At 41.9% G+C, this 13,512-nt stretch overlaps 1 protein-coding gene across 1 annotated transcript in view; it reads right to left on the bottom strand.

Annotated features, from left to right (window-relative positions):
- LOC139933558 (complement C3-like) overlaps positions 1–10,464 on the bottom strand; it is an 18,734-nt gene extending 8,270 nt beyond the window's left edge. The window contains exons 1-21 of the mRNA XM_071927676.2: positions 10,376–10,464; positions 9,566–9,761; positions 8,931–9,093; positions 8,521–8,609; positions 7,718–7,806; positions 7,057–7,139; positions 6,861–6,948; positions 6,555–6,657; positions 6,070–6,190; positions 5,787–5,902; positions 5,267–5,419; positions 3,957–4,056; positions 3,700–3,791; positions 3,368–3,559; positions 3,098–3,253; positions 2,646–2,775; positions 2,011–2,082; positions 1,469–1,666; positions 1,012–1,129; positions 805–893; positions 478–617 (exon numbers count right to left, since the gene is read on the bottom strand). Of these exons, the coding sequence (XP_071783777.2) occupies positions 478–617; positions 805–893; positions 1,012–1,129; positions 1,469–1,666; positions 2,011–2,082; positions 2,646–2,775; positions 3,098–3,253; positions 3,368–3,559; positions 3,700–3,791; positions 3,957–4,056; positions 5,267–5,419; positions 5,787–5,902; positions 6,070–6,190; positions 6,555–6,657; positions 6,861–6,948; positions 7,057–7,139; positions 7,718–7,806; positions 8,521–8,609; positions 8,931–9,093; positions 9,566–9,761; positions 10,376–10,464 (2,577 nt within the window). The remainder of the gene's footprint in view (positions 1–477; positions 618–804; positions 894–1,011; positions 1,130–1,468; positions 1,667–2,010; positions 2,083–2,645; positions 2,776–3,097; positions 3,254–3,367; positions 3,560–3,699; positions 3,792–3,956; positions 4,057–5,266; positions 5,420–5,786; positions 5,903–6,069; positions 6,191–6,554; positions 6,658–6,860; positions 6,949–7,056; positions 7,140–7,717; positions 7,807–8,520; positions 8,610–8,930; positions 9,094–9,565; positions 9,762–10,375) is intronic.
- Between the last annotated feature and the right edge of the window lie 3,048 nt (positions 10,465–13,512).

Consider the following 13,512-nt stretch of genomic DNA (forward strand, 5'->3'; position numbering starts at 1 on the left):
TGTGTAGTTGGTCTCAGACGAAGGCTCCTTTACAGAGCGGTTCAGATGTTGATGAAATACAGTATGTTGCTTATTCTGGAGGTCTACTGGTAATCTCTTCATGGTTAAATAAATCTTTGGCACTTTTGACAATTTCAGGCACTTTTTTTCCATTAGCACTAGAATCACGAAGATGTTAATCCTGTCCTAATCCCCAAACTGTTTTTTAAAGGTTTTTTCTATTGTGCTTTGTTAAATAATTATAACCCAGGTTAAATTTTGGGTCAATTTCTGTTTTCAAGCAACTAGCTGTGTACCCACACCGCGGTGGAATCAAGGATGTAGATGTGTAGGCCTAGAACCCACAAGCAGCCTATAATAACAGCTTGAATAGCTTGAATAGCTCACTAAACTACCAACTACACGAACTTTGCCATGCTGAAGATATTGTGTTGACAGTGTGTCCTGAAACATGGGGGCAGAAGAGCCTAGACTTACGGTGACAGCTTCGGGGCTGTAGTTGTGTAGGATTGCCTTAACTTCCAGCTGCTCTCCGCGGACAGCTGAGTAGGGCAGCCTGAGGTCGATGAAGAATTCCTTCCGAACGATTACCTCTAATGGATCGGCCACACAGATACCTTCAGGAGGGGAGGAGGAACAAACAAGGGGAGAGACAGAGGAGAGGAAAGGGGGGCAGAGGAAAAGGCAACAGAAGGGGGAAATGACTTTCAGATTGGAGGGGCACATGCAGAAGCTCTTGCACTTCCAACTAGCCGCAGGTAATGTGTCATGAGAACATTAGCCGTGCAGAGAAAGAATCCTCACCGTGAGTTCTAGACAGGCTGATGCCAGTGATTTGCCAGGTTGTGATTGAGTCTTGCAAAGGGATATTTTTCGTGAACGACGTGTGGTCACTGGAACAGAAGAGAGGCAGTGTCAGATTGAGGTGTAGGTAGAAGGCAGGTTCCAATTCCAGTGAATGCAGTATCTGTGTATGTTTGTGTGTGTGTGTATAGGTTTCAGTTGCCTCACCAGTTGCTACCACGAGGGCAGTTAGGTAGTATGATGTCCGACCACAGCCAGCTCTCAGGGAACTTGGTACGAGAAACAATCTCATTGCTGTCCATGTAACTTTTATCATCCTCCTCACCTAAAGTGTCAAATGGAAAAATGTTAGATGTAGTCAAGTCATCATTCCAGTCACTCTCTCTCCTGTCCTCTCTCTCTTTTCCTTCTAACTCTCTCTTCTGTCCTACACCTCTTTTATGCCCTCTGCCTTGTTCTACTTTGTTTCACTACCTACTCCCTGTCTTTTTTCCTTGCTTTCTTTTCAACCATCACCTCTTCCCTGCTTGTGTCCCTCCACCTCCTCTAATACCATACTGGGAGGCAGTGAGCCTTTCCTCCCCTCTGTCTCCACTCACTTCTAGTATTAACATGGAAACCAACCATGTAGGCCTTGCCCCCATCCCTTGTCCCTGTCTCTTACTGCGGGCCAGATAGAGGCTGTCGTGCTTTATTTCAGCTCGTTGGCTGGCCAGCTCCTCGCAGCAGTACAGGAAGGCCTCAACGCAGGCCGCATCGTCCCCGATGTACTCGCTGCGACGCTCACAGTTGTATGATAGCGGGGTGTCTCTCATGCCGTCCACACAACACGTCTGTTGCAGCTTGTCTGTGTAGTGACTCCCTGGAAGGGATAGAGAAGAGGGATGTGGAGGGAGAAATAAGGAGGTGAGAAGAGATGGTTTGGGACAGATGGAGAAGGGTGATATAGAAAAGGGGATTTATTTAAGACTCTTGCACATGTAAATACAACACCATTTTAAAATTGGGCTAAATTGAAATGGAAATTGTGCCTCTATAGGCCAACTCTCGCACAGCATGACAAAGACATGTAATTGTGAAAGTCAACATGTATGTCCTACATACCACTTCAGATATGCTGAACTGTATGGCAGAATAGCATTACGTGTGAAAATGTGTGAATGTGTGAATATGTGGTTATTTGGTGGTTTGAACTGTGACTCTTACTTAGGGTGGTTCTGACATCCAGGATAGTGGTGGCTCGTTTCCTCCTGCTGGACACTACTGGACACTTTAACTCTGGAAAAGCAACACAGACTGGCTCTTAGACAGAACCCAGCAAGGTTGGACCCTGACTTGATTACAACCAGGTCACCTGACTTATTAATTCTAACCAGAATTAGTCTTGATCAATGTGCACATTCCCATAACTACTGTGACATTCTCAGCTGAATGGCCACTGCAGTCCAAAATAAACCGATTATGTGAAAATAGAGATATCTGAGATGTTAAATTAATAATTTCAATTTTGAAACACACTGTGTATTTTTATAGAGTTGTGGTTATATACATGCACAGGTATCAGTCATGTGATTCTGATGTTGTCAATATCAGAGTAGGGAAAGCGTGGCTGGTTGGACACAGTGGGTGGAGGGAGAATGGATCTATATGCAATAGTACAACCTGTTTGTTGGAGCTGGGATCATCTAGTGCCAAACACAATATTAACTAAGAGGCTCAGTGACGGAGAAATTAAAACTGGCATTATGCTTATACCAGGACAGTTAATATGTTGGATGGAATAAGACTAGTAGGAAGAGGGAAATGGACAAAGGAATAAGATTGGAGTGGAATGTTGTCACCTTGTCTGTAGGGAGTCCCGGATGCGGTGTTGGTCTCAAACAACAGACCGGCATCGTAGAACACACCCATGCTGTTCTTCCCTCCACCTGGTGTGCAGCCAGTGTCGTACTTCTCCACTATGTCCCACACCTGAGTGGGGTGGAAGTCACGCACACACAGACACACACACAAACTGGTAAGCACAAATAGACAAATCGGTAAACTGACATGGAGAGTTCTACTCTGAAATGATACAAGCATCTTTTGAAAAAAGCAACACATACATATACAAGATGACTGCTGCATTAAAAACCCCATATTGAATATTATTTGAAGCTACTGGCTATCTTAACACTCTTGCATGTACAGGAGTTATGTTTCAGAGGATTTATTCGTCTGTATAAATGACGTTATAATGAATGTAATACACTTTCAAATATATTCAAAGATAAAAATAAGATAAAGAAAATGCCTTGGTCTGTGTGAGGCGGTGCTTGTTGTTGAGGATGTAGACGCCTTTGTCAACCGCCACCAGTCCCACCATGGCACCTGGGTCTCCTGTGACCTTTAGACCGAACAACCTACGAGGCTCAAAGGACGGGACGGCTCTGGTTGATTCCAACTTCAACTAAAGAAGGAGAAAAGTATTTAGATGAGGATATCTGTGTTTTCTCAGTTCGTCTGTGGATGTCTCTTCACCCACTTCAATACTTTTCACTACCATCAGTGTTGTGTGTCTCACCGAGCCCATGCAGGAGTCCTTGACATCCACCCAAACAGAGTCTGACACCACCTCGTTGTCATTCAAGTGGTAGTAGGCTACGATGCGGAACGATGGCAGCATCTCCTTGGTAATGGGCTCTATCAGGGTTATCAGAACTTGGCCCTGTGTCCTGTAATGGCCATATTTCACCAGCCGGCCTCTGCTCAGGATCTGAAGACACAAACAGATTTACACATCAAAGCCCATGCATTACCACACATGCTGTACACGCATGCACATACTACACAGGTATGCAGGAAGCAACACAATAAAACACACACACACACACACACACATAAAATCTAACTCACCAGGTATGTGATGTCATGGTCCACTGTGTGCCTGTTGAGGTTGAGGTTGATTTTCAAGTTATCTCCTAAATTCTGCTCAGACGAGTCGACCCCTGCACAAAATATCACACCTCACAGTTACTGCTAGAAGCTGAGGAGATGTTGTGCATGCAGGCTACAAGCAGAAAGGTTGGTTCTAGTATCACCACCAACAGCACCACCATCCCCGACTAACATTACCATCTAATACACTGATTTTATTTCAACATGTTCTTTACCTATGTGGAGGTAGTTGTTGGTTTTGGTTCCATATGGTAGGGCCGTCATACTGGCTGTTGCCTGCATTCCATCTGGAATGGCTGGATCATTAGTCTTTGCCTGCGATTGCACACACACACACACACACACACACACACACACACACACACACACACACACACACATAACGTGATGTAAATAAACAGTCATGAAAATCTTGAGTCTCAATTCAATTCAATTCTTCAACTCAATTCAATTCTTTGCTATCCTATCGTATCCAAACTTTATTGTCCTGTAGGGGAACTTTGGTTTGCAGATAGGATAAAATGAAATAACAATAACAATATGAAATAACAATAAAACCACAATAAAAACACATAACATAAAGGCACAATAAAACATAGAATAACCACAACATATACCCATTTAGCCCAAAATCAGTTGATAAGACCAGACAAGCAATCAGTAGCTTGATGTAATACAATAAAAAGCAGTGCATCAGTGCAAAACACAACATTTGTGTGCAGGCATAAGATGCTACATCATTTCATGTGCAAACTAGTGGCACTCAGTAGAGTGCATACCTCCATCAACACTATGCAATTGTCAAGATATGTCAATTCCACAATTCCGAATTTTCACCAAAAGTTAATAATTTCTGCCATGCCCCATTACCAACTTGTTTTGCATCAGGAGATGCACATATTTTCATAACTGGACCTGAAATGGGACATGAGATACGCCTATTCAAATTCTTGCCACCTTTAAGCATTTTAGTCAGTTATCACAACACCACATTTGTTGAGCGGCCATTAGGGCTGCCCTTCTACCACTGTACCAAGTTTGGGAAAATTTGATGGTGGTACGCGAATCCTCTCGGAAGTTACATGCCTCTGAGAAGCCACGCCCACTGCCACATCTCCCTTTGGCCAATCAGTGTGAAAAGTTCATCAGTTCTCCCTTGCCCCATGACCAACCTTTGGACAAAGTTTTGTGCAAATCCGTCCATAACTTTTGGAGTTATCCTGCTAACAGACAAACAGATGGAATGGGGCGAAAACATAACCCCGTCCAACTCTGCTGGTGGAGTTTATTAAGCAATAGTCCTTGTTTCTTTCACTCTTGAGTTAAGGCTCTCTAGACTGATGCCCAGAGAGCATCAACTCAAAGGGAGCAACCAGAACAGTCACCACATCAAAGATCAGTTGTGCCTGGCGTTTTCATCAACCAGCCCCAGTCTGTTTTTACTGTTTAAGCTTCATCTGCCAAACCAGACAACAATACAAAAGGTTAAAAAGATTCAGTAATACAGTTTTTATAATAGACTTACGTTGATAACCAGGTTTGAGGCTGCATCATTTGCGATTGTATTGATTGTAAGCTTGGCCATGCCGTTGGCTGCGGTGAGGCCCTTCACCGGGCCTGGTGACACCTCCACAGGAATGCCATATGCCGGAGTGTCATCAGGGTTCATGACGTGAACCTACCATCCAGGAGACAAACAGCAAGGCATTCAGAACACATCAAACTATCTTATTAAAAACATGTTTAAGGGCAATCTCCAAATGTTACGATGGAAATAGGTGGAGAAATTCTGTCCATCATTTGAAAAAAGTGACACACTGATTGCTGGCATGAAAGTAAAGCCCATCATGGGTTATTATAAAAAAAAAAAAAAGAATCATCTGTTTTCAAAATACTGACTGATGAATTTCAGGTAGCAACATTTTTCCATAATGGATATATAATATAATAAATCCTTCAGGAATTTAACCTTATTCTACTGTCATTTTAAGTCAAAATAGACAAGAGTGTCAGCTACTTGTGATGTAAATATGAAAGTACTTTACCGCGACATCAAAAGACATTCCTGGTTTGAAATATTTGGGTGTCTTCTTGAAGTGGATGGTGTAAGGAGATGTGACAATCTGGATACCTCTCAACTCTGCCTCCACCATTTCACTACCTGTGAGAGGACACACACACACACACACACACACACACACACACACACACACAAATTACAAAAGCATTTTCACATCTCTTCCTCTCATAAATCCACACATGATCCCCATGCACAAGTATACAGACGACACAGGCATAGAAACAGACACATACAGTCGCTCTTCTTACCGGTGTCTGTCAGCACACTGACAGCTACAAATATGGAACTCCCCACTAGTTCCTGGATGTTACTGAAGGTCTGTGTGATGTGCGCTTTCTGCAGTTTGACCTTTCCAGCACCTCTCGTGACCTGAAGACATAATCCAAAAATCCATCTTTCTAAAAAAACCTCGAAATAAGTAGATAGTTGGTAGGTAGTTTACTTGTGAATAAATTGTTATTTACAAGGACAGCCTGGCTGAGGCATTCAAAGCATTCTAAATATGTGTAGACAATCTGATTATGTTTAATTGGAATAACTTTTGACAACTGGAAGACAATAAAATCTCAGACATGTAAGGCAGAAGTTTGTGCTTGTGTTTGCATGCGTTTGTGTGCGAGTCTGAACGAGAAAGAGAGCAAGCGAGAGAGAGAGAAAGAGAGAGACAGACAGATTGACCAACCAACTGCCAAAGACAGACAAAGACGGAGTAAAAGTGTGAGTATGTGCTGACCAGCACTCTCTGAAGAGAGCCAGGAAAGCTCTTCTTTTGATCCTGATGCACGACCCCAAATACCACGTAGGCGGTCCCGTCCACCTGTTCACCAAACAGATACCTATACGGATAAAGACCTTGTTAACCCACAATAAAGTAGAACAATAACAATCAAAATGGGAATGCAACAACAAAACTAAATACTGACATTCAAAATGTAACTGTGAGAATCCCCAAACAACCTCGCTCTGAACAACCCCCTCTACCTTTTACTGTTCCCCCAACCCTCTCTCCTACTTCCACAAAATAAAAACTTGCACATACGTAGCTTTGATGTCGACGTTGAACTCATTGGTGTCCACATGGAAGAAGGAGTTATCCGGGGTCAGCTTAACCTCAAAACTAGGCAGCACTGGAGAAGGGAATTCATTTCATTCAGTGATCACCGCAAGCTGAAAAGTTGCCAGTTATTGTACAGACATAAAATAAAGAGTTTGGTTAAAGAGTGCAGTTGACTTACCATATTCTTTGACCTCAAACTCAGCAGAGAAGCTCAGCTGTGGGTTGCTGTGGAACTTCGCCACCAACTTCCACACTCCAGGACTACACACACACACACACACACACACACATTAAAGCACAAATTTAAATCAAGTAATGAATTAACAGATTCATAAGTCAGTCTATGACCATGACATTTGGTTGGTCACTCCATGGTAACAAATGAGCCCAATTCAGACTGCATAAAGTTACACAAGTGTTACGCAGATTGGGATATGCACATGTGAGCTGACTTGGCCTATAGAGAGTTTTTAGGTGACATAGCTGGTGGCTAACATTCTGTGGCTATTAGTGGCTGCTAGCTGCGTCTTAATATAAACATCAGTTGCTTTGCTAAATCAGCTTGCTGGAAATAATATGCTGGAAATATCTTGATGTGACGTCACGCTGTTTACATTTCACCAGTTATCCACAGGAGTAAGAGAAATACACCATCAAGCCACAAAATGGGTCCAGAAATGTAAGGTAGTCTACTGTACATCACCAGTTCTTTTAACGGTGTTAAAGAGTTTTAGTTTTAGTTTGTTTTTTTTGTTTTTTTCCCTTTAAATGTCCATCTTACAGGAGGTTCTGACGGAGAAAAAAAGAAAAGAAAATAAATCAATCAAATAAAAACCCACCTGGCAATTTCAGCAAGTTTGTAATCTCCAGAGTGGATCCCTGATTTCAGAGAGACGGGGTCAAGTGGTAAAATGATGCCGTCAGGGGTCTAATAATAAACAACATTGAACAGCAACCATTAACTGTGAGTATTACCAATTAACCAATTAACTCAATAAACATGTACTCCGTTTCCAACAAGCAAGTCGTGCCCTTAAGAGATTATCTTCTGTATACATCTGTGTGGCTCTTCAGCTTCTTCAATTCCTTCTTTCTTCCTCTTAGGAAGAGGCTATGTGCAAAAGTGCAACTTGTCCAAAACTCGACCACTAGAGGGAGACATGCATGTATTTTCACAGCCCTCCCCCGGGAAACAATGTACAGTGAGTCTTTCCCTGGCTTGGGTAGGCCTAATGAATATGGACATGGCAAGGGGAAGGATCTTCTGTTACGCAATTATGATTTCACTGGTGTCCCAAGAGGCTAATTCCTGATTATGGTAATGAACATAAAAGCAGACAGTTGAGACTGTGACTGTAGCATTGCAGGTGGCAGCACTCTCCAGTTTCAGCTAAACTCTCCAGTTTGTTATTCTGCTGCACATGATATATAACTCTTTCAACATTTTCTGCTCTCTTTCTGGTATTACTACCATTCTATGCAAAATCCATCTCTGTTCTCTCTTATAAAACAAATTCATAGACAAACAGGTCATAAACAGAAAGATAGATAGATAGATAGATAGATAGATAGATAGATAGATAGATAGATAGATATGATATGGAAATATCATGCAATGATGTGCTTATGAAAGATATCATACCTCAATCTCAATGGCAATGGAAGCATCAGTATGATCATCCCTTTCAACAGGCTCCATGCTGGGGGTCACAGCAAACATCCTGTAGTGGACTGAGAGAGAGAGAGAGAGAGAGAGAGAGAGAGAGACATGATTGTTGCTGTTGAAGATGACGATGAGGGTGTACCCAGTTCAGTCATGTGACAGTCTTAACAGTAAAACGTAAAACCCAGGGTCCCGCTGCCGGCAGGTGCCTGGACAACAACTTTTCAACTTTCCAGTATAAGTATTTCAAAAGTGCAATATATCAAACCTTGAATATTAATCTTTTGTAAGCTAATATCTTAAAAAATATTTGATAAAATAGTCAACATTATTATCAAGACTGCAACAGTTTAATAAGGTGAGGTGTCACATTTTTCTACTGGACTCACCTTTGCTGTTGGGGGTGTAGAGGGTCTTGTCGGTCTGGATGAAGATGTAGCCAGACTGGAAGGAGACCAAGACCACCTTCTCCAGCAGCCGGTCAGGGAACTGAGCCATCAGGTACACATACTGCTTCATGGTAGGATCCCTGTTAAAGTCTCCAGCGGGGATCTGGAACCAGTATGGGGGGGGGGGGGGGGGGGGGGGGGGTACATCATGAGCATTTGAAAATGCATTTGCTTTTTATTTATCCTTAAAGACATACAGTACGTCTCACTTTGGTAGATTATTTTCCTTTGTCACCATGCATGCCTCCACAGAAGTTTAGGAACAGTTAACCTCCAACATTAGCTGTCCTGGGGATCCACTGTCACTGTAACTCTCAATAAACACTAAAATAATAATTAAAAATAATAAAATAATTTAACTTCGTCTATTTTCCCTTGTTTTTAGACTCGTTAGAAGAATGATTTATGTAGATTTGGTGATTGACCATTTGTTGAACTTGTATGGACACTAATCGATGAAAATGTTCTACCAAAGTAAAATATCACTTTAATGTAACTCGGGCAAGACTTCAAAATACATCGCTATTTTGCCAATGGAACAAAGTAATAATAACACCACAGTATTTCCACAGTACCATAATTTGGCTGAGGGCCTGGAAGTGGCCTGCACTAGTAAGGGTCACGGAATTGGAGGCCAGCCTTTTGGTTTTGGTTGGATGGTTCATCACGCTGATTTCGACCGCGATGTCTCCGCCGGCGCAATCTTGACATTCCACAAAGATGTTCTCTGCTGTTCCTACCCGCAGCAAGTTAGGGGCAGACATCACCTGCCTGTGGGGGAGGAGAGTGAGAGAGAGGGGGAGAGAGAGAGAATGGCGTCACTGCTTGTATAGCCTTTAAACACTCAGAAAATAAGGTCCAAAGGAGAAGATAAAGGTCAACTGCCCCTGCATGGACCGTACACACATTGACAAATCTAATGATTATCTTGACCAAGATCCAGCGCTGGTTCAATAAAACATTTCATCATTGCTGTGGATTTTGTTTGCCATGTCTGATGAAATGCCTGGAAAACATAATTTGGGCCAACTAAATGTCCTGATTTCAAAGGTGAAGTTACCCTGACTTATGTAACACAAACAGCGAATGGTACTGCGTGTCATTGTATTTCACAATGTGAGGAGTAAGTGCAATGAAACTAAATACTAATACTCTCTTAATCCTCAAAATCCCATGAGCACAATGCTTGCCCTGTACCCATACACTCTCTAAATTGACAATAAGTGCAGATAATCCCTGGTTTTATTTTTGCTCCTACCGCAATTTCAGCAATGATGTGCATATCATGAGGCAGAGCTCAACATTTCAGCTCTGTTGACTCTGATTTAGATCTGAACAGATATAAGCTCAGGAACAGTGTATGGAGGTAAGATAGGTCTACTTACAATTGAGCTCCATCAGCCAGGTAAGTTAGGGAGGAAAAGGCCAGAGAGGCCAGGCTTAGCCACAGCAGGGTCCTATCACCCGATCCCATGTCTGCTGTCAATGTAGGGTCTGCTCATCAGCACCCTGCCTTTTATCCCCTTTCCTCCCCTTTGGCATTGATTCCTCTCGGCTCGACCCGTCCCCCTGCAGCTCTACCTCTCTCCGTTGAATCCATCCCTCGCTTGCACATGTACACACTTTGTGTATACACAAACACTAAAACACATAATTTCCCAGCAGTAGTTGAGTAACTGTTGGTTCTGATAAGCGGTAACTCTGCTCAAAGATAAACAGCAGAAAATCAATGTGGTAGGTTTTGTTTTTGAGTGATTTATAACTGCAACTGAATAAACACTGACAAAATTACAGACAAACATTCTACATTTGTGATGTACATATTATGAAATCTTTGCTTTCCATCTAGCTCATTCTTTTTCAGCATTGAGACACTTGTGGTACTACATGTTACTTTGAGCCTGCTGAATCAGAATACTATAGGTTCACATCTGCTCAAACATGCTTACACACACACACACACACGCAAGCACGCACACACACACACACACACACACACACACACACACGCACACACACACACACACACACACACACACACACACACACACACACAGAAGACCAGTGGGGTGAAAGGTTGGGATTGAGTCAGGGCAAAGTTTCCGACAGGGTTTATTCGCAGTTGTTGCACAAGGGAATTTTGACAATATGATTCAAAACATGTTAAAACTGTGTTTTGAGGTCTTGAAGTCTGATATTAATTTCAAAGTGTCCAGATTATACTATATGTAACTGGACCCAGAATGATTTGATTGGATGATGGGAACTTAGATCAGATCTTTTGAAGGTCTTGAGAGTTCTTACTAAAAGATGAATTTGACCAATTCTTTGATATTTCTACTGATATTTCTTTACTGACACTGACTGACATCTGCATTTCTCCTGAAATGCATACATCAGTTACAACTGCAATGTGTGACTCTACCAGTCCAAAATTTAGAAGTGTCACAAATATATAGCTTACTGAAATTCCTGAAAGCACTTTACTACTAACTACTAACATTACTGAGTGAAATGTGAAATGCATGTTAATGCATTTTAAATACAAACTTAATTGTACAGAAGAATTGTACATCTGGACTGTTCACACACACATCACATTTTGAATAAACTTCATCCCAGGATTTCAACATATTTCAATATATTTCATCCATTCCAGAATTTTTTTTGGGAGGACAAGTTTCTGCTTTTCTTGGCAGAAAAAAATGTGAGGTGGCATCCACACACACACACACACACACACACACACACACACACACACACACACACACACACACACACATAACTAATGGTTAAAGAAAGGCATCATTTCTGAGCTCTACCTTAACTCTTTTTTGCAGACTCATTGTGCTTGGTTAAAGCAGCCATAATGTGTCTTTGTTTGGCACCAACATGACTCCAGCTATTTGGACATGAACAAAGTCTGTTTGATTAGTAATCCTGAATGTGGGCCACACCAAAACGCAGATTGTTCCCGGTAACAAGCAGAGCCTTCTGCTCACAAGGCCTTTTCTCTCTAATTATTAAACCTAACCCTGTGAGCTCTTCATGGTTTCAGACTGATGGGCTGTTTGCATTTGTCCAGTAGTGCTATAGATAGACATCACACTCCAAACATTCACTATTTCTGTAAACATTACAGTAGCCTATAAGACGTTATATGTAGGCATCTTGGGCAACTGTATAAAAATGTAAAATATGAACCTCCAAAAGGCTGTTGGTTAAATGTGTGTGCGTGCGTGCGAGTGAGAGAGAGAGAGAGAGAGAGAGAGAGAGAGAGAGAGAGAGAGAGAGAGAGAGAGAGAGAGAGAGAGAGAGGAGATAAGTGTTCTGCTGCTGATTGGTGCAGGTCGGTCATATGACCAGGCTCATTTGCATATCGACAGGTAGTTGAGCGTGGAAGAAAACAGTTACACCTATGCTTAATCACATCGACCACTGAATGGATTATGAGTGTTGCCAATTTCCCGGAGCGTCGTGCTTTGTATCGCAGGATATCAAAAGGCGAATCTGGCATCTCGGCAGCACTTTCTAATGACTGGTAGGTAAGTCCCGTTGAAACTGGCTTTTTATTTCACAGTTCCAAAAAGTAGACAACGTGTAGCCTATCAGTCCGCCTAAAACCGAAAATGATTGTGACCGGGGCGGCTCATCTGCATTAGCTGTGAACGTCTTGAAGAAAAAGTTGCTCTAAGTCACGACCACGTTCATTTCTCTATCAACTACAGTGGTTTTACTTGTCATTTCATAGCAGCATTGTCACCTGGTGTTAAAGAAGCCAGTAGACAAACAGGTGTAACAGGATCTGCGGCATTCCGCAATGCAGCGACGTGCATCGGTCTGTGGCAGTGTAAAGTTTGGTGGGTGTGTCAATATTTCATGGTTAGCATTTTTGCAATTTGAGATTATTGGGAAAATTAGGCTCTTAAATGGCCCTACTCTGGGCCACCACCCTAACGAAAAACCCCTGTGCTGTTCCTATAATATTCCTAAAGGGACTTGTAGTGTGTGTGCTCAGTAGTGAGTTTAGAGTGACCTATTTCTCCTGTTGTATCATTATAATAATCCCAGGCCTATTTTGGTGTTTTGGTGTGACATTTTTATCTGTGTTAAATTTATTATTGGATTAGCTACTGATAGTGAAGGCTTTTTAGGCTACATTTACTTTAATAATGGTGTTATTTTTTTCCTTTTTGTTTTAATTATTCTGTGCATTTGATTATTTTATGGTTTTCTTTGTTGATTGTTTTTACTTACTGCTCACACAACGCTCTGTAAATCAAGATTCCATCATCTTCTTCTTGCTATTATTAATTATCATTTTGCCAGTAAGCCTATGGGAACCAGCTCCTGATCGTTTGCAATTTACCTTTCCTGAACATTTGCTAATTTGCTGAATGCATTTGCTGATGCAGTTGAACAAAATTAATGAATGAATGCTCTTTTCAGTGAACAAACCAAAAAGCTGAACATCAAACCAAAACATCTGAGCAGTGATTCATGCCTAATTCATCCACTTTCC

The sequence above is a fragment of the Centroberyx gerrardi genome, chromosome 3 (assembly GCF_048128805.1).
Source record: "Centroberyx gerrardi isolate f3 chromosome 3, fCenGer3.hap1.cur.20231027, whole genome shotgun sequence".
Classification (NCBI taxonomy): Eukaryota; Metazoa; Chordata; class Actinopteri; order Beryciformes; family Berycidae; genus Centroberyx; species Centroberyx gerrardi.